Here is a 22,706-nt window from a genome sequence, read left to right on the forward strand (position 1 = left end):
ACAGAATGAATGAGTGATAGTCTAGAAGATCTTTTAATTTTAAGATACATAATTGTTTGAAATAGGACGTTACGTGATTATCACGTCTGAGATTGAAAATTAATCTAAAGCTAAAGTTCTGCGCACGCTGGAGTTTATTAGAAGGCTCCACAGTCATGTCATTAATGACTGTCACAGTAGTTGAAGTAAAGCACTACAAGAGTCTTTTTCAGCATTATTTTAACATCCATTGGTGGAGACGAAGCAAGCCGATTGAGGCTGTGGACACCGGCAAAGACCCTATTACACACCAAAGAAGTCTGTTCAGTCCATCTTAAGTGTTTGTGAATATTAAGTCCTATTTCTTTTTAATTTCTCAGAGTATTATAGTTCCTAATCATTTAGTTTTAATGATCATAACAATGAATGAATGACCTTTCGTAGTACACTACTTACGTTTAATTTAAGTCCATGTTTCCAAGTCCAGTGAGTAACAGCGTTACTATCAGAATTCACAAGAGTCACACAAGATTGCATATCTGTTATGAAAAAGTGGCGGTATGTCTATAAGTCATCTGCATATAAGTGAAAATTTGAATGAGAAATTTGAGTAGTAATGTCATCGATGTACAATGAGAGTAGAAGTGGCCCAAGCGCCGATCCTTGTGGAACTCATGAGCGGCTACTTCTCACCCGACCTGACACATTGGCACTGTCCAAAGAAATAAGACTCAACCCACTTGTCTACCGTCAGAGAGACCATCCTACCTAAGTTTGATGAAGAGAAGACGGTAATAAACACATTAAAAAGCCTCTGAAAATTCGAAAAGGGTTACAATGGTTACCTGACTCTTCTCAATTCCAAGGTGGATATCATCGGCTATATTAAAAATTAGAGTGTAGTGCTGTGGTTGAAGCAAAAATCAGATTGAAAGTTTGATATAATGTTATTACTTTCTAGAAATATTGAAAAATTACTGATGAACAATCCGCTCTTTGATGACACTTTGATAAAGCATGGAGTATACTTTTATTGGTCTGAATTGTGAAGGGTTTTGTAGAGATGAGCACTCACTTCTGAGGTGGACAGACTAAAGCAGACTACCATGCCAATGGGGACATTAAAGAGATTTATTGAATAGTGATGCTAGTTGGAATAGTGACGGGAAGAGTATCTTTTATAAATGCCATCGGCCCCGACTGCATTACGGAGTGATCACACAGTCACTCTGTATTCCACCCTCTCTCCATCTAGATCGCCGGGGAGATCACACGCAGTTACTCTGTGTTCCACACTCTCCCCGTATAGATAGACGGGGAGATCACACGCAGTTACTTTGTGTTCCACTCTATCAACCAATACCAACCTCTCTTTGTGTTGTTGTTTACCACTGCAATAATTATTTCTTATTATCGTTATCACTGCATTATTTATTTTTTATTTATTTATTGTAGTTACTTAGAAATTTAATGTATTAGTTATTAAATTTCAAATTATATTGCTTCTTATCACCTACACTATATATTTATTTATTATTGCTTGTAAATTTGTAATGCTTGTAATTACATTGTTGTTTGTACATATAACTGTTAATGCTGCTTTATTCTAAGTAATATTATAATAATCTCGTGGTATACCATTTATTGGATTTATACTGATTTTGGCTAGTATATAAATTTAGTTTAAGTGAAGACAATGTTATGGAAATATGAATTGGACAATGAACACTAAGATAATTGTAATTATGATTCAACGCGCCGCTTGAGGTGTACTGGGAGGTAAATTGTATTTATATATGTATTTTGAGATAATAAAGAAGATTGAACTTGAACTCTCTATCTCCATCTAGATAGACAGGAAGATCACACAATTATTATGTTCCGGCCCTTTCTTCATACCAGATAAACGGGGAGATCACACAGCTACTCTGTTCTAGCCCTTTCTCCGTAAGATATAGACAGGGAGACCACACAGTTACTCTGTGTCCCACCCTCTCTCCGAACCTGGTAGAGGGTGATAATAAAGTAATACTCTGTCCGACCCTCCCAGATCCGTCCTGATATACCGGGAAATCACAAATTTCCATTGTATCTGACCCACAAGCCTGTCTAGTACAAGGCAGAAGCTTACTTGCAACCCGACACTACAACTGGATGCAACCAGAATGCTGGTTCGTAATTCGGTGAAGGCGATTACTTTGTTCTGCAATGACATTACCTGGCAGAGGTAGTAAATTAAACGTCAATAAACATCCGCATTCAACAACGATACTCAGCATTCATTCAACAAGCAGATTGCTCAATGGTGTAAAACGCTGACACCGCGATCTGTTGTCAATGCTGTATTACTCAACGTGCTACTCTTGTCAGAGGGCGAAGAGATGTCTGGATTTGTAACGATTGTTCTACTCTTGGGCACATTCATGACCTCTTGTGTGACTAGTCACCACCATCACCACCACACGGCAATCCTCCGGCTACCACCCCCGCCCACAACCACCACCACGACACCCAAACCTCGCGGCGAGCATGACCTTATACTCGATTCAATCTGGGACGATTTCAAAGTAAGTAGAATTACAATTATTTTTCTGTTACAAGCCTAAATAGTTTAAAATTTATCAAATAGTCGAAATAAAAAATATTGTTATAAGTATAATATTTCTTGAAGGTGCGCACAAATTAAAAATACTATTTCAGACGGTTTGCTGTTTCTGGTCTTTTAAAAATTAGAGCAGTGTTAAATTCATTTCAAAAGAAACAACTTAATAAATAATATTTTCATTTTGTCATATCTCAATACAACATCTTTATTAAATTTTCACAACAAATATTTTTAAATAATACAATCCTAAACAAGTTTATAAATAAGTCTTATTTTACTATATCAATAAGCTAAGTACTTAAACTAACGATATAAAAGGTAAAAGTGGTGAAAAATCAGAAAACTGTATTTTATTATATTTTTATTGAATTGATGAATACATATTAATCTAAGGAGGGTGGTCTTCTCGGAGTTGAACATTTTAAGAAAAAGAATTATCGATTATTTGAAAGGCATTGAGACAAGTATGTATTTGTGTAAGGTATGAGATTAACAAAAATTTGGTTATCCTAATAGAAATTTTAATAACTTACAGCAATTCAGTTAATCGTTAAACTAAAGTTACCAGTTTAAATTCAGTTTTTTAATAACCAAGAATGCTGTAAACTATGTGTTAAGGTTATAATGTAATATAAAAAAGTGATACTCTAAAAGTTATGACTTTCTAAATCTTCCAGTGACAGTAAAGAAGAACCTGGTCCTCATTAATGTCCGTGCCTTCTTATTAATAAGCGCGATTACGCCATCTCTACCGAACGAGTATATTGCAACAGTGCACCATTCACAAAGAACCTATTACAGCAGTGCATCGCGATTATCTTTATGAGATCAACATTGATCGATTTTATCACAACAGGCGCGTCAGTCAAAACGGGCCCATTACACCAGTAATCCGTGATTACCTTTATACGATTACCACTGAACGATTATATTGCAACAGTCGCGTCAGTCAAAAACGGGCCTATTACAGCAGTGATCCGTGATTACCTTTATACAATTATATTGCAACAGTCGCGTCAGTCAAAAACGGGCCCATTACACCAGTAATCCGTGATTACCTTTATACGATTACCACTGAACGATTATATTGCAACAGTCGCGTCAGTCAAAAACGGGTCCATTACAGCAGTGATCCGTGATTACCTTTATACGATTACCACTGAACGATTATATTGTCTTTAAGCTATCTCCATCGAATGATTATATTACAATAGTCTCGTCAGTCAAAACAGGCGTAATCCAGCAGCGCATCACCATTATGTTTACACGATCACCACTGAAGGATCAATCAAAACAAACATTTTATTTTGCCAAAACATAACAAAATTTATAGTAATCGCCATAGTACTATTTAAAAAGTTTGACTTTTTTAAACTTATACCGCATGGAAACCCCAGTCAAACATACAGTATACTCTGCATACCGTTCTGCGTATTGTAAGGAATTTAAAAATCCCCAATTTACTTTAGAAAGTGTTGAGGAGAGTAATGTTTCCTGGTCTTGTGTCTCTTATTCTTTTAGTAATTTTAGGCTTCCTCGTGATTTTTTTCTCCACTAATTATAGCCTCTTGGCCGTAGTGTTTGAAATGGCTGTATTGACTACACACACTATGACACTTGAATGTTGGTGGTAATGTCGATTGCTGACTAAGATGTTGCCGTCACTCTAGTAGGTGTTTTGACGGACAACGCAGGGCCAAACGACCTTGATAAATCGCGTAAGCGTTTTTTTGGATAGGCGATTATTATGCAGTGCGTCAATATTTAAAATCACCATCAGGACATAATCTTGTTTGTGATTGGTTAAGTCAGTCAGTACGACTTCTAATTGAAAAAAGTTAATTTTATTTCCGCTGGGTAACCTTTACATTCAAATGCTAATCAATGTTCACCTTTTTATGAAAACTTTTGATAGTGACTGCTTCAAAATCCTTTCCGATTGTTTCTTTAATAGAAACAGTGTTAGAGAAAAAAATTGTCTCACGAAAATTTCGACCCTCCCTCCTTTCAATAGTTTTCGGCAATATGAATTGGACAATTTAAAATTTGGGATCTGATAACGGTTAATGTTTTCATTATTGAAACCGTTCTCGGTAACTACAAGTATGCCTGTCTGTAAGTCTTCACATATAAGTTGTATTTCGTCCAGTTTGTCAGTTAAAAAATGAGCGTTTTGATGAAGGAGCCGTATTAAATGTTAGTAATTTGTAATTTTTGATCAGTTGCACCAGTTAATACGATCCCATTACAGCAGTGCACCGTGATTATCATTATGTGATTGCCACTGAACAATTATATCACAATAGTGGTGTCAGTCAAAACCGGCCAATTACAGCAGTGTGCAGCAATTATATTTATGCGATTACTACAGAACGATTATACTCCAAAGTCGCACTATTCAAAACGGGCCAATTACAGCAGTGCACCGCGATTATATTTATGCGATTACCACTGATCGATTATACCACAACAGTCGCGCCAATCAAACGGGCCTCTTACAGCAGTGCACCGCGATTATCGTTATGTTATCACCACTGAACGATTATATTGCAACATTAGCACGAATCAGAACGGGCGCATTACAGCAATGCACCAGCGAGCAATCAATGTGCGCCGATGATAGGGTCCCTTCGGATTCTTTACATACATATTGCGCCAATGATAACTTTTCAAGGACAGTCAATGTACGCTGACTGCCAATTTTCTATCAGTTTACTTGAAACATATACCAAATTGAATCGTAAAAACCAGTGTGCGAACGTCGTTTCCACCCACTACACCCCTGAGGACCATAAACTCACCTGATTGTGGAAAATCCCATTGGCTTAGCAATAAAGTTGGTTGGCAAACATGACACGTTTGGCCAAAAATGCAATACTGACATATTAGACAATTGTACAAAACTGCAATATTGGCAAAAGTGCTAAGTGCTTTCGTGGTTGTACAAGATTGTACTCTTGGCCAAAGTTACAAAGGTGCATTTGTAGCCAAACATACAGTTAAGGTCCATTGGACAATCTTCCACATTTTACGAATTGGCCAAATTTATAACAGTGCACTTTGTCTAAAAATGTAATAATGATCTATTAGTTAGACAAAATTGTACTCTCGAAGAAATCCTTACCAGCTTACCAATTAGTCAATATTACAACAATGATGATATATGTGTGGAGGAACAGACTGATTTTCCAATGATCAGTGAGGGCAATACTTCTGATGAACAAAGGCAGAGTTCATGTGCTAGCTGACAGAGCCTGCAGAGAGTTGGGTCTTATGCTGCAGTGAACTTTGAGTGATGAATACAACGTGACTTATTACTTCATGCCAGGGACGTCACATTCGTACATCCAACACTTGGGTTCTGTAATGGCCACATTTACTTTATGAGATGTCATTGTATTAATCAGAGGCATCAAGGATATCTCTAGTAGAACTAGGATATATATAGAACATACAGTTAAGGAAGTTTTTGACAAATCTTGTTCAGCTAGATTGATTTGGTTTAGAAAATGTATACTATCATAATTGAGGCGGTAGCTGCAAGAAGGGCACATACCGCTACGTGCCATTTTTGCGGAGAACGCAGAAAACGATCCACCATGTCTTTGTACATGTGTCCTGAAAGTTTTGTGTTGATATCTTATTCCATGAGGTTGGTACGCCTGCTTTTGTGTTAGCATGTCGGGTGATTTTCAGTGTCAGCTGACCGTGAGTTGTGCTTACATCTACATCTTTGTTTTGCTGTTTGTTTACAATACTTAAAACCACATTTTATTACTAATAGTTTTACAATAATAATAGTAGATCTTCTCTTAGTTTTTTTTTGTTAGTTACTTTAGAGATGACGTTTTCAGTTTTTATAAGAGTGTGATAATATAACGGACAGTGAACTCTCAGAAACGGTATTCGATATGAGTGATAGTGGAGAGATTTTAACGAACCTAAAAGCTGTGCAGTTGGGTGGTAAGAAAGCAATTAAAATATCTGAATGGAAACGGAATCTAAATAAAACTGCTAGAAATTCAGGTAAGAGCTATGTTTCAACCTCTAAAAAGCTAATAAGTGGAAAAGAGTTTACGAGAGTAACAACTTGCTGCTTAAAGAAATGCTGCGAAAAGGTTACCCAAGAACAACAGATTGAGATGTTTACAAAATTTTGGGATAGTTCTAACAAAGAAGTTCAAGATACTTTTCTGTCTAGCTGTATGAAAACCCAAAGTTTGTAAACTGTGGCTACGCAAACAAAGAAAGAGCGACTTCATAGTTGGTGTTACTCTCTAAGGGTAGATAATGGACATGAACTTGTAGTGTGCCAAAAACTGTTGATGAAACTCTTTAATGTGTCAATGAAAAGGATTAGAATAGTCCAGGACAAAATCGTAAATCACAATGGGTCATTTTCTGATCAGAGAGGGACCCATTGTAATAGACCCTATAAATTTGAATCCTCAGTATGGGATATACTTCTTGAGCATATAAACTCTATCCCACACAGAAAGAGCCACTACTGTCAGGAGAAATCTAACCTGAACTATTTTGATGATCCATGTCTGAATGTAAAGACGTTACATGATATGTTTTCACAGTTCTACAAAGAAAAAACCGGTAAAAACCTAATAATGAAGTACAAAACATATTTCAAATTTTTTAAACAACAATGTAACTTTAGCTTCCGTCATCCAAAGACAGACGTTTGCGACTACTGTACGGAATGCCAAATGAAGTTAAATGTAAATCCTGAAGATGAATGCAAGTTGAACTTTTTGGTGCACAAGAAAAAAATTAAGGCCTATTCTAAAACTAAGACAGAAATATTGGAAAATTGTAAAACGGACCCTACTACATTGGTTATAGAGTTCGATTACGCACAAAATTTGCCTCTCCCTAAGCTCAATGCTACAAGTCAATTTTATAAAAGGCTTCTTTGGCTTTACACTTTTAATGTTCATATTCACAATGACAACACATCCTACATGTACACATTTATGGAAACAGAAGGCAAAAAAGATGCCAATTCCGTAGCATCGTTCTTGTATGACTGCTTAAAGAAGAAACTTGTCGAGTTTCCTAGAGTAAAGAAGATAGTGTTTCTCTCAGATGGTGCCGGGGGCCAAAATAAGAACAAAACAATAGTTTCATTTGGATGCTGGTTCGCAAAAGTGTACAACGTTGACATTACACACATGTTTCCTGTTCACGGCCATTCCTTTTCGCAGTGCGACAGGAATTTTGGACTCTTCAAAACACTGTTGAATAAGAAAGAAGTGATAACAACAGTGAAACCGTACTTAGAGTCTATGGTTCTAGCTCGTTCAAGCAATCCTTTTATTGTTACACATGACAAAACACTGATAAAAGACTGGAACTCAGCTCTCAACACCCTTGCTTGTTTGCCACCAGTGTGTAAAGGCAGGAAATTCAAAATTCAATCCTATGTTCAAATGAAATACATGGAAAATGGCACTCTTTTGGCATCCACAACCTATTGTGCCAACTTTATTCCATTTAAAATATGGAAAACTTCTACCAACAGTGAAATACTGAACAATGTTCAACAAACACTAAAACCACCTTCTCCACCAATGATGAATGCGGCAAAAATTAGAGACGTAAGATATTTGTATAAGTTCATTGATGACGATGGTGTGGCATATATAGAAATGCTTTTCGAAAACTTGACTGTTGAAGAAACCCCTCCGACAAACGAAGAGATCAGTGACGAAGAGTTTTAGTGCTATCAAACAATAGTCCTATTGCAAGAGAAAAAAACTTTAAAAAAAAACTTGTTGTTTCTTCAATATTTACTGTGAAGCCTTTGATATCATGTTATAAACCTGTTTTTGTGTTCATAAATGTCTTGGTTTGCTTAATAATGAGTCAATACATCATTTACTTCACACTTCTCACAGCATAAATAACGTTAGGTGCAAGAAGGGCACATAACACTGTTTCTAAAATGTTAAATTACTAAATTTCTAAATTTATTAACTCATTACTTAACTCTAAGTCATATTCAAATATAATAAAACTAATTGATTTCAACCATTTAAAAAAATCAGCATAATTCTTAAAGCATTTTGAACCTATTACAAAACTTTGAACCTTGTTTCTGAAAACCTAGCTTTTCAGCTATGTGCCCTTCTTGCAGCTAACGCCTCAATTGCTGGTGATTTCAATATCAATCTGGTTAATAAATTCAAACTAAATAACAGCGTTCTTAATTTAATTTATTGTTACTCGTTGAAACCCATAATTAACAGCATTGCAAGGAAGTACAAACGTGGCTCCTGCATTGCATTTTTAACAAACTTACTATTACATAAATTTCAGTCAGCTACTATCAGCACTTGTTTATCAGACCACGAAAGGAAAACTTTACTAACATCTTTTCCTACACATTCTATCTCAATAAAATTGTTTAAAAGGCCTGTCATAACAAACATTTTAGACATTTATTAATTTTAGAAGATTTGGACTGAGTCTTTGTAGTTTACTGTTAATGCTCTGTTGAAGGAAACTTTTCAAAATGTATTGACATTTTTCTTATTTGTTTTCTGTTATATTTCCACGTATTACAATACATTTTAAAATATCATGGGTAGTCCCAATGGATTAGTCAGAGTATTCTTCCTGGCAGAATTAGACTTCAAGACGTCTACATTTTTCAGAGGAATGGTCTTGTTGAGTTAAAACTATTGTATAATGCTCTAAAAGTAAAACACAGCAGTTTTATCAAATAAATTAAAACCTAATTTGTCTGGGACTCAATATCTTTAAGTCAGAACCCAGTTAGGGTGACCTGGCATGTGATAAAAGCTTGCAAATCCAACTCTAAATCTTCTATGACGGGGATGTGCGAGTTGAAGTTTGATGGTTTGATTATATAATACAAAATGCGGATAGTTAATCATTCATTTACCAATATCTGCAAGACAATCTTTCATACAATGTAGATTACACTTTTATTACAGAAAGTTGTGTTAAACAATGTGCAAACGTTTTTTCTTTAATAGTATTGATATTTTGAAAACAACAGATTAAATTTAATCCGTAAGAATCAGTCACACATTAGACTTTTATGACCTACATATGTGCTTCTTTTGTGAAATACTATTCCTATGAACTTGCCCCAATCCTCTCACATTTTAAATCATTCTATTACCCAAATGAGACTTTAAATTATCAATATATTTCAATTCTAAAAATTACCTTCAAGTCAGATAGAACTTTTTATCATACAATATCCATTATACTAATTAGCTATATAGTTTCTTTCAAAATTTTAACCTTCTCTCACCCAACCAATTTGGTTTTAGACTTGGCTTGAGTATGAAGAATGCAATAGCAAATATTCTAAAAGAAGTTCTGTTTGCCTTTGAGGTGAATCAGTGCTCTCAGGGTCTATTTGTGATTAAAGTCTTTGATGCTGTTAATCACAAGATTTTAATAAATAAATTTGAAAATTATAACATCTAGGGCACTATGCTGGAGTGGTTTGTGTCTTATGTAACGACTTGTCTATAATGTGTTCAGCTTACGCATAAAGGCGAGCTATTCTGGTCAGAGATCCTACAAGTGCGAACCAGTGTTCCTCAAGGATCCACTCTTAATCCCATGTTGTATTATTTATACCAACAATTTGCCTAAATATCTGAATTGCTCTCCTGATTTGCATAATCTAATTATTACTTTACATGCTGATAACACAAGTATCATACATCATAGCATAAATAATCATAATCTCTTAGAAAACTTTACAAGTGCTTTTATGAAACTCACAAGGTGTTTTCTTGCCAATCGGTTGTTTTAAAATGTTTATAAAGATATGGTAATTCTAAAAATGATTTGTTTAAACATACCTTTCATGATTCAAAATTAAAACATGCTTGTGAATACAAATTTTTAGGACTTCAATTGGAGCAGGGTCTGAAGTGATATACACAACAGACCTCTGTGTAAGAAGTTGAACCCTTCAATATTTTCCCTGTGGTGTTTGTCCCGTTTTGCTACAAGAAAAGTTTTCTTTGAGTTTTTGCTTGTATATGGAATAATTCCCCGAATATCTCCCGAAATATCTTCCAGAATTTTAAAGCAATATATTCATATTCTATCTAAACCTCTCTCAGCTCTGGTAAATGATTCCTTGAATGAGGATGTCTTCCCTGAATGTCTCAAGGTGGCCAGAGTAACTCCAATATTTAAAAACAAAGATTCCAATAAAATTTCAGAAAATTACTGCTATTTCCGTTCTTTCAGTCTTTTCAAAACTATTAGAAACCATTGTTAAGTCATGCGTTCAATACTTTCTGAAATTATTCTCAATAATAAATCCAAATCAATTAGGCTTCCAGTCCCAGTTATCAAGCTATCAGTTATCAGTTATCAGATGCTATCATCAGTTTAACTAACTCTGTACTGACTGACTTGGACCAGGAAGATGCAGCCTGTGGCCTGTTCTGTCACCTCTGATTTTGACTGTGTTGATCATGAAATATTATTAAATAAGTTGGAACGCTATGGTGTTAGAGGAGTTCCTCTTAAATGGTTCAGGAGATTTCTGAGGAGCCGTAGACAGGTAGTGGAGCTTAGTCATAGCAGTGCTGGCTCTATCTGGAAGTATCGATCTCCTCCACGCTATTTAGAAGCAGGTGTCCCTGGAGGGTCTGTTTTGGGGCCAATATTGTTTTAAATTTTTATTAATGACTTGCCTAAGCAGCTTAACTATCTTGACAAATTAATTGTTTTTGCAGACAACACTACAAGTCTAATTAAGTCACAGAGCAGATTTCACCTATCTCAAAAATTACTAGTCAACTTGAGCTTGATATGTAACTGGCTCAAGAACAACAAACTTTCATTAAATATCTCAAAAAAATATCAATAATTAACTTTCACTTTATCAGAAATACTGTTGAACAAATAGAAATAACATTCATTGATAATAAATTATCTTCGTATATAACTTGCAAATTTCTTGGTGTTATTTTTTAGATGGCAATTTGAGGTGGGAAAATAAAATCTATCAATTAATTAGAGAATTGAATTCAGCATGTTATGCAATTAGAAAAATTAAAGATCTCACTGATGTAAGAATGGCCAACATTGTTTATTCTGTTTATTTCGAGTCTTTATTGCGGTATGGTAATGTTTGCTGGGGCATGCCACCGTTTATAGAAAAAGTTTTCAAGGCTCACAAAAAGCAATTAGGATATTAAGCAATTTAGACTATAACCAATCATGCAGGAACCATTTTAAAGATCTTCGAATTTTTACAGTAAGGGGTGTATATATAATGGAAATCTTGATTAAAACTTATAAAAGTATGCAAAGCAAACCTTTCATTTCCCAACATAATCATTTTACACAGAACATTAATGCTATTCCAGTCCCAATGCACAAAACTACCCAGTTTAAAAAATAGTTTTCTTATAACAGCCAATATTTATTCAATAAATTACCAAGAGCGTGGAAGCAGATTCTAACATTAAATTCTTTCAAAAGAGTCATTATTTGATTCAATGTGATTGTAGTCACATATCACTAACAGCAAAAAATCAAGTCTATTTCTCAACGAAGTCCAAAATTGTGGTCTCATAAAAACCTTAATAACAAATTCCACAAAGACTTCACACTATATGAAAACTTTTCAAAAGAAAATTTATTTTATTTCATACTATAATCATGGTATTTTATGTATTAAAATTGCATAAAGAACAAAAAAGTGATGACTTTTCCTGAAGCCAGATATAACTAACATTATCACTAATCAAATTTTAATAAGTTATGGTAAAATTACTATGATAATAGGTTGCCAAACTTTGGAAAATTATTAAATAAATCTAAATACATGTTTAAATCTTCATGCAGCTATTATTTCAGAAAATAAAGGGTAAGTTGTCTAATGAAGTCCAAAGCTTCTAAGTTTTATTTTTATTAATCCAAGGGCTCTAGCAAACCTAAACCAAAGAGAAAGCTGCAGGCAAACATTCAAAATGCATGGCATCCTAACAGTCACCAGCCTCTAATCTACATCCTTCATGCTGACAATCGCAATCTCGAAGCAAACCAAGACTTTCACAATTACAACACAAGACATGCAGCAAGATACATCCTTCCCCGACACCGGACAGCCCTCTTTGAGAAAACTCCTTCATACATCGGACGCAAACTGAAGAATCTGCTACCTAATAATCTCCAAACTCTGACTGGAAAAATCCTCAAGAAAGAACTTCAGAAGTATCTGCAGGACAATCCAGTGTACACCTTAGATTGCAGTTCCTGGGTCTACTACTTTTTTGCAGTTCCTGGAAAAAATGCAGTTTTGACATGATTCCATTTCTTGATGTTATTGTATTTGTAATGTACAAATAAAAAAATAAAGTTAATATAAAGAAATAATTGTTTATTTGAGAAAAATTAAATTTTTAATCAGCTGTCATTTTGTACACTTATTACATTTCATTAACAGTTGGTTTTGATTTTCATTGTTCTTTCATTCGATAACTCACAATATAGGGATATTTGTTAAAAGTTGAGTTGCCTTGTACCATGGATGGATTTATTTTGTGTGATCTTTGGGGGTGCAATCATAATTAAGCGTTATATATGTTCCAGCTTTGAAGATTGTACACATAAAAAGCACATGTTAATTTCAGACCTATTAATGTTTATTTATTTTGTTCAGCACTAACTCTTTATATTTGACAGGAATGCACCACTCGCGCACACACTATTGATATAGTTCTATATTTACCTTAGTACTGGTTACTTTACATGTTTGTACTAACTCTCATGAGTTATTGCTAAATTGTATATAAAACTATGTTGGGAGTTCAGCAAACCTCCTCACATAAATCCGTTTGTAAATTCATTAATTTTCAAGAACAAACTTTATGAAGATTAATAAATATTTCCTTAAAATTTTGATTACAAAATGTTTATTCATAATTTATAATGAATAAGAATAAGAATAATTTATTTTCACTTCTTTTCTACATAATTTTTTTACAAAAATAATGTTAGAAGAAGAGTTACTAAATTTCTTCTGTATAGATAGTTTTTTACAGATATAAGTAACAAAGTAAACATTCAGAAATATAAATTAGACTCTACATAAGTACTCGTATACAGACTCACTGTATTGAACATTCAAGTGTTTTATTCCAGGATAATTTCAATAAAACATATTCAAGACGTTCAGAGCCACTTCGGCGTCTTGCGTGGGAGGAGAACCTCCTGAAGGTACATCTCCACAACGAGGAGGCAGCTAGAGGACAGCATAACTATACCCTTCGGGAAAACCATATGGCAGACATGGTGAGAGTAGTACCTGTCTTATTCAGAGACAAGAAATCTATATGAATACTTTTGTATTTTAAATGTTTATTGTAACATATGTTTGCTTCTTTCTGTTAGATACATTTTCAGAGGCACTGATGTTTCAATCTGTTTTAACAGGTTCTATTCCTGATTCTGATGAGTAAGGCACATTGCACTTTTGGCAATAAGCTATTAAGGTGATCAGAATTTAATTTTTAATTAAAAAATAAGATTAAAATGCATGGCTTATTGACTAATAAATGTAATCAGTACCTTGGTTCTTGCTAATGGCCATATCTGTAGATAACAATGGTTTTCACTAAAATAGTTCATGTTAAGCTTGAATTGACTGAATATTCCTAAAGCTTTAAACAATGAAAAATGTAATGTTAAAATAAAAGAAGGTTTATAGTCTTCTGTGAGGGCAATTTTACAGAGAAATAAATAGCAGTCATAGTCAAAGCAGATAAAGACAAGAGATATTAAATTAGAATACAAATGGTGTATACGTACTAGAGTTATAATAAGTTGACTTCAGTCGTGCATTTAGACGGTGAATGACTACCTGCGAGAGATGGTGAAACTTGTACGGAGTCGCCGGCGAAGATGTGATGACTCTGACATCCTCATGATGGCTTCTCCAGACTCTATTCCAGATGAGGTTAGCTATTCTTCCCACACAGTACTAATTAATATTTCTGAATCCCAAAATTGTTCACAGCAAAACTAACTCAGTTGCTATGTTTTATGAGGGTTCACATTACTTTTCCTGCATAGCCAACTGCTCCAATGTGCAGTGATTTATTTGAAAATCTCATTCCTCCTTTCTTCTTTTTTCAATTCTGGACGGTTACTACCAGATCAGAAGCTGCCAAGATACAAAGCGTGAAAGTGAAGTAGTTGTGCATTATCTGCTCTTTATCAATAATTTGTATTAGTGGAACCTAATAAGGCTTAATAAATATATTCTAAATCTTGTACGATGTTGTTTGGGAATATCTTTTACCTATACAGATATTTATTTGTGAATTTAAAGTATAAGCCTTAAAATGTAGTGATTATAAAGTGAGATTAGTTGAGAAGGGAATTAAGTGACTTTTCTTGACAAGTCAGCCTACATCAGCTGATTGTGAAATATAAACAAACAAACGTCTGCCTCAACTGTCAACTGCTATGATGATAGACAACGACAAGCCTGTGCATATCTATACTAATAGTGAAAGTTTCATGCAGGCTATTGAGAACAAATTGGACTCAATACTACATATAGTGCTTTAATGAAATTTTAAATTAATTCAATAAAAGTAATAGTAAACTTTCAAGGCTAGAATAACGAAACTTCGAAACATCTGTTTGGGTCAGTTAAGTGAAATCAGAAGTGGTCTAGACAAGACTGTTTAAGAATCAGGGCATTCCTGTAACTAAACCTAAAAATGTGATAGAATTAGTGATTATAGTTCTTTTGTCTTGGGGTTTAATATGGAACCAACAATTATATATGCTGTGCATTGCTGGCTGCAACTCAGAGGTCTGAACTGCAAAACATAATTTTGAAATTCAGTAACAGGTTTAACATAGAACAAGTACAGACATGGGGAAATGGTTTTCTTTCTCAAATTTAGATTTTTGTAGTGTACAAACTGTTAAATGAACTTGTCAAGGATATATGTGTTTAATCACTTGACAGAGTTGGGGGTTAAAAAACACTACATTCGGTCTCAAGAAGCACAACAGCTACACAAACTGCCTTTGAGGCAGAAGAGACTCACAAAGGAAGATGAAGAGGCAAACAGAATGGATGAGTGTCTATGATTTATAAAGATATGAATACCATAGACATTTCTCATTTAATAAATGTGGAGTCGCTAAGTAAAGCATTTGTAAGCATCTCAAACAATAAAAGCTGTATTTTCAATGTAGAAACTAGCAGACTTGTGACATGTGAAAAACAAAAAACTTTTGTTCCCTTTTTTTAAAAATTAAGTTCATGAAGCTTACACAGGTTTTCCAAAGCTTTATCAATAATTTAGATTGGGGTTTAATTTCTGATTTAAAGTGAGATATCCAAGTTTCTTCACTGGTTCAGCATATCATCACCAACGTTGCAGCCTTCACGAAAACTCAATGTAGCTGCAATTTAATTTTGTTTATGGCCATCAGTCAAAAGGTGTATGACCCAACATGCACAAATCTTTCTATAGCCCAAATGATTCATAAATAAGTGAATGTGAAAACATAGAAAATTAGTCATGAGTTCATGAAACGTCATTTATTTTTGACATGATTGTCAATTTGTATTTCCAGATTTTCATAAATGAGAAGGATCTAATTTCATTTTTTATGAGGGGATTGACTTGATTTATAGGTATATTTCACTGTGAATGATGTTTGCAATGAGTGGGGCATCTTCTGTGGTAAAGGCTATTTAGTAAGTTTAGACATGAGGGAAACATGCTTGTCGTTCCCAATTCAACTAGTAGAGGTTAGAAGTGTTGTAGCATCTCCTTCTCCAACTCAGGCCGAGAGCACTTCACAATACAACTCCCCATGGAACCTGTCTCATAGGATCTTGCCATGATATAGCCCAGTATACCATATAATATTGTCTACTGAATTAACTTTGGGATGCAAATCAAACTGATGGTCTTGGGTTCCTCCATGGAGAAATTAACTTTAAATATTTAGGTTTTGAGTTAAATTTAAAAACTAATATTTTGTTCTTTTAATTTTTTGTTTTACATTAAAATGTTCATATCCAGAATATATTTAATGCATTTATTAATTTTCCAGCTTTTGAAGTGTTACTATGCCATTGATATAGAAATAACAGAAAACGTTCACTACAATGTCAAACATAGTTCAACACCTAATATAATTTATGTTTAAGTTTTGCATAAAAAATTAAGGTTTATATAAAATGTGTAAAAAAACATGTTTACACACGTGTTTTTACATGTAGTAAAAACGTCTTCTTTATATTAGTTTTGAGAAATGTTTAAAAATACATAGCAAACAGCTTGAGGCTTAATAGAACTGACCTTAATAGGTCATAGCTCTCAAACATAGGAACATTAATCAAAATGCACTTAACAATAGTTTGAATTAAGAAATGTTATAATTAAACTATAAAAGATGTGTTTTTAAATCAATACACCAATAGTTTATTTCCCTTACCATCTTGAATCCGTTTATGCCTCTCACTTGTACTAATAAGTGAGGGAAAAGTAATCAGAGCCTGAGTACTGGTATTAGACAAAATATTGACAGCAGAAATTATTATGTTGTAGGTGGATTGGCGAAAGAAAGGGTTCATCACTCCTCCCATGAATCAAAAAAACTGTGGCGCCTGCTATGCCTTCAGTATTAGTACTATGGTGGAGGCTCAGGTGTACAAAACTACTGGCCAACTTGTTCACCTTAGGTAAGTTGTTATATTCGATTTGCAATGTCCACACCATTTCCTCAGCCTAGCAGTTTCAGTTATCTCAGCTCAGTCAAATGCTACTTTATAATTGTATGCACTGGCCCATTTTTGTTCACCAAATTATACAGAATGTTCAAAAAAGTATCCTTGAGAATTTTAAATGTGGTTACTCTTGTCAAAATAAAGAATAAAATTACTATGCAGCTATGTCCTAAAACACTTTGTTTTTAGTTTAAGAAATATATGCTCCAACACAGACAACAACTTGTTCAACAATTTATGACTAAACATCCAAATTTCGCTGTTTCAACAGTTCCTCCAATCACAGATATTTCTCCTTGTGATTTTTTATTCTTCAATAACAAAATATGAAAGGAAATTGAGTTTAAAATTTGTACAGGACCCATATTAAGAAAGTCTTGCTATGAAAGCCCTGTAGGTCAACTGGGCACACAAAAAATAAGTCAGATAGCAAATTGTTCACAAAATTTAAAAAACTGGTATTGTAAAATGTTATAATTTAATGATACCTACAAATCCTTACACAATATTTTGAGGTATTTCCTTAGTCACAAGCTCATATTTTACAAAACTCAAAAGTAGACAGACCTGTAAAAGTACTAATAATGCCAATTCTAATATGGATCCCATTAGTACTGGGAGTTCATAAATCATTCTGTACTGGTTCATGAGCAGTGATTCAATCACTAGCAATATGCTCTACACCCAGTTAAATGGACAACAGCACATCAGATCTGAATGTTTTCAAATTAGCACATTTTATTTATAATGTTTGTAATAAATGTTTGTAGTTTATCAATAAGGACCTTACAGGTCCTTCTTAAAGTTGTGTTGTCTGTCCATTTGTGTGATAACTCTTAATAGAAAGGTACTAGGGACTTGAAACTTGGTATGTACTTTCCACTTGGTCCAAAGAAGAACTAATGTTGATTCTGAGGTACATTACATACATTATAATAAAAATATGTACAGTTACAATTACATTATAAAGTTGTATTATTATAACTATTATTATTTATATGTTTATTTAACGAATGTTTTAAATTGATTAGCTGCATTTTAGGCTTAGGGTTATTGGTATTAATTCACATATTAATAAAATTTCATTTCACCCTTATTTTTTTATTAAGGACTTAATAGGATAGTTGCCCTTTAACTTTCGTTATGTTCTCGTGGGCCCTTTAATACTCTGGTGAATAGGTTTATTTTTATGACAGTTCACTGTTTAGTTAGTACAACAAATCTATTTTTACATCAATAAAATTTTAAGTTTTTAATAGTAAAAACATCGCCTGGTAAAATAAGACATCTTTACTTTACAATTTTTTTTACCGAATGGCTTCCATTGGTGTGAGCAGTGAGCAGCAGATAGTGGACTGTTCTTATGAGACTGGCAATCTTGGATGTCAAGGGGGTTCTGTCAAGAACACCATGCGTTATGTCAAGAAGAATGGACTCATGCTGGACAATGTCTATCCCTACACAAATAAGGTACAGTAGTAGTCTAGGAATTTTGTATTCAATGTATATTTTAATAGCATACGCACTGTTGTACTTGGTAATGCTGGATAAAAAAAAAAAAAAATTGAATTAAAGTATCACTACTCATTTTCTGTAAATATTGACATATTTCATCAATATTGTATATTGCTCTCATCCATCAATAATAATTAAATAATATTGAACAAATTTCAGTTAAATAACTATCTTAATACAACAGGAAATACTTTTGAACATAAAAATATATAAAAGTTACCATAACCTTGATAAAAATTAATATTCAATATAAAAATTAATTTAATTTGAAAATGAATTCACATAGTTTAAAAATGGTTTAATATTTTATTAATCTATTTTACACTCAGTTGCAGTTTATTATTAAAATGTAATGCAGAAACTGACATCCTTTTCTAAAAGTACCCAACATCACCTGAAATTTTAGAGTTTGTTTTCACATCCAGTTGAAGTCAGTGACAATTCTCAACTGTTCTTAGATTATTATTCATGTTACGTGTTATACATACTACATAACAAACTTATAAACAAATATAGAGTACGTCAGAAAGTCCAAATGAACAGAAAATGTCTATACAAAATATAAAAGATGATTATTATGATTGGAAATGTTCTCTTCTATTCTTGGAACATTCTTAATACATGTAAAAATCCATCCCTTGTATAAATAAGATCTGTAAGATTTGTTTAATCTGAAAAAATTAAAGATTGAACAAACAGCCCAGTGTACAATCTAGGTTTTTTGTATTGATATTATCAGTTATACATTTTCCTCAGCCCAAAAACTTCTCTATATGATTTTCTTCAAAGACTAGTGTAGAAACCAGTTTGTGAATTAAAAATACATTTCAAGCCGTTGTTAACCGATGTTGCAGCAAACGATATGCAAATACAGGGCAACCTCAAAAATTATCACCATCTCTGACTGGCGTTTGCTACCCCCTCATGATGAAGAAGCTCTCAAAGTCGCTGTAGCTCAAATTGGACCTGTGGTTGTCTCCATCAATGCCAGCCCTCATACCTTCATGTTATATCAGTAAGTGTGCTGCCACAATAATTTTTCTGAACTGGTGTTTTTGGTCTTATTTTGCTTATCCCCATCAGTGGAACTTATCAAATAGAATAAGAGAGTGAACCAGTCCAGAGCTAGGTGGACAGAATGTGAAGAAAGGATTTGATCCCACACTTTCAAAAAGCATAGCACATCAGACCTGAAGAAATCACCTACGTATCCCAATTGTCAAAACATTCTTTAAATCAGCATTTGCTACAGTTCATTGTCCATTAACTATTCTTATCAATGTACCCCGCTATCTTCAACCTCAAATTCCTCGGCAATGTAATATATTTAATTCCTCTGGATTGATACTTAACAGTTCATAATGAAATAAACCTCTATAATATATCACATTGTGGTTAAAAGTCTCAATATGCTGTTTTTAGGGAGAAATGCTAAACTTAATTATTATACTATTACACTAATTTCTATAATGAATTCCACATTTATGAAGCAGATTTTACATGATATTAACATCAATAAGCTGAGTTTACCAAGTAAAACAGAGACTCAGATTTAAAAAAAATTAACCCCCCCTCTTATCTCCATAACTCAAAACTTTGCCTATTTACTACTGTAACACAAATTGTCACAAATTCTTCAATGCAGCACACAAAATTACTTTCTCGAGATTTGTTGCAAGTATAAATCTCTAATGTGTGATTCGACACATTAACTAAAACTCTAAAGCATACAATCTAAGTTTAAACTTGCAATGAAGCTCTCAAACTGAGAATAAATTGTTGCGTGTTTCAGTATTTCGTGTCAATTGGTTCAGTTAACCCTAAAGTGATATACACTAAAAGAGTTCATTTCTGTGTTTGTTTCAGTAATGGTGTATACCATGACAAAGACTGCACATCTGACAAAGTGAACCATGCTATGTTGCTGGTAGGCTATACCAAGGAGTCTTGGATACTCAAGAACTGGTGGAGTGAACACTGGGGCGTCAATGGGTATATGTATCTCTCCCGAGGCAAGAATCTCTGTGGAGTTGCCAACTTTGCAGCTTATGCCATTCTATGACGAGTAACTAAACTGTTTATCTCCAACTGAACAACTATATTGGAACAACTCTTATTGGCTAACTTTTTAAACCAACACCACACATTAGCAAAATACAAAAATATCAACAAATTCCAAACTAACAGTTTCAGTTGAATACATGATATAAAAACATAACTACACAATTCTCCATTATATACCAGATATAAAACTTTTCTACTAGCAACTGACAAAAGTGATCAAACAATAATGATCACTTTGAACTACTTTGTATAGAAAAGGTTGGGTCTGAGTTTGAAAGAGGAAACTGTATTACATGATTAATTATAAGTATAAATTTCACTCAACACCGCAACTATTAAATTTGTTACTTCTGTTTTGTGTTAAATGGACATTATTGTTGTAGCATTTTATCGGTATTAAGTTCCATTACATAAAAAAGTAAAAAATTAAGATACAATTTTGTTTGAACTTTAAACAAATTGTAAATAATACTTACATAATAATCTATTAATTTATTTTAATTCACACCAGTAGTTCTAGATTTTTGATACTTTTTTACTACCTTACTGTTTATTTGTAAAGAAATTAACTAAAAAATCTATTGTTAATATTAGTTTTAATTTATTGTTATTCAGTAGAGTTCAATTTATCTGAAGTAAGTGGGATTAGAAGCACCTCGGATATAAACATTTTGGTTAATACGAAAACAATAATATAGTTAAATTTGATGTAGGGTTATGGTAGTTAATTAAAACATTGCCTAAACGTACTGTAGAGAACAAACATCAATTTGTAATACAAGAATAAACCCTTAAGTTATAAGTACATTGTTGTAATAGAACAAACTAACACTGACAAAATCTGCACTTTTTTGTAGGTCTGTTAATTTTATTTCCATTTCTATTTGTTGCTACATTCCAACATTACATGAGCCAGAGTACATTTTCCGCTTTAACCACAGCTTAGTCTATGTAGGCTAATGCTGCCACAATAATATTAATTGTCTGTGAGAAACAATAATGTACTTGTGTTTATTGCTGATGATTTACAAAATCTTAGAACCAATACATTGTAACGAATGCACTGATATATAAGTAAGTGTTGGACATATGCAAGTCTTACTCAAGAAAAGTATCATAATTTGGTACAAACTAATTAAAAAATATAATTCTATGGTGTCATACCAGACAAAGCTGATGACTGCGTTTCAAAAGATTATTGTTAGCACTGTAGCCTCATAAGATATAAATTACAAATCAGTTACTTTTTCAACTAGTTCAATTATTTCGATTTAATTTTTTGAGGTGCTCATTGAACACAGAAGCTTTGATAATCATGACTGCTGTACATATTTGTAGGTCTAAGTTTAATATTAAAATTACTATGTTTCACTCAGTGTAGTTTTATTTCATTCTTTGCAATTCACATCCATAGCTCAAAGTACAATATCAGAATAAGAAGAACAGCTTCCTTTTATACTTCTTTAAATTCAAAACAGCAACTTCCCAATCATGAATCCAGGTATTAATTAATGCCTTCAGTAAATAATATAAGATTATTTTGCATAAGTCACTTTCTCATAGAAGTACTTCCAAACCATTGAGAACTAAAGAAGGTAGTAAACTTAAGTAAGAAATGATGGTTATCCTGCATTTAAAATATGGGAAGAAATGTTTCAATGAACTTGCAAAACTTTAGAAGTTCGAAATAATCCTCTCCAGCATCAATGCCACATATGAAGTTGAATTTTCCACTGTAGAAAGCATTTAGTCACTTAC

General features: G+C 33.4%; 1 protein-coding gene across 1 annotated transcript; it reads left to right on the forward strand.

Moving 5' to 3' along the window:
• The first annotated feature begins 2,051 nt into the window (after nucleotides 1-2,051).
• LOC124369524 (procathepsin L) lies at nucleotides 2,052-22,319 on the forward strand. Its single transcript, XM_046827544.1, has 7 exons — nucleotides 2,052-2,546; nucleotides 13,751-13,900; nucleotides 14,454-14,564; nucleotides 17,191-17,324; nucleotides 18,707-18,839; nucleotides 19,739-19,899; nucleotides 20,751-22,319. Exons 1-7 carry the CDS (start codon nucleotides 2,361-2,363, stop codon nucleotides 20,944-20,946), a joined length of 1,071 nt encoding a protein of 356 aa, XP_046683500.1. The 5' UTR covers nucleotides 2,052-2,360; the 3' UTR covers nucleotides 20,947-22,319.
• Nucleotides 22,320-22,706: the final 387 nt, after the last annotated feature.

This window comes from Homalodisca vitripennis, chromosome X (assembly GCF_021130785.1).
Source record: "Homalodisca vitripennis isolate AUS2020 chromosome X, UT_GWSS_2.1, whole genome shotgun sequence".
NCBI lineage: Eukaryota > Metazoa > Arthropoda > Insecta > Hemiptera > Cicadellidae > Homalodisca > Homalodisca vitripennis.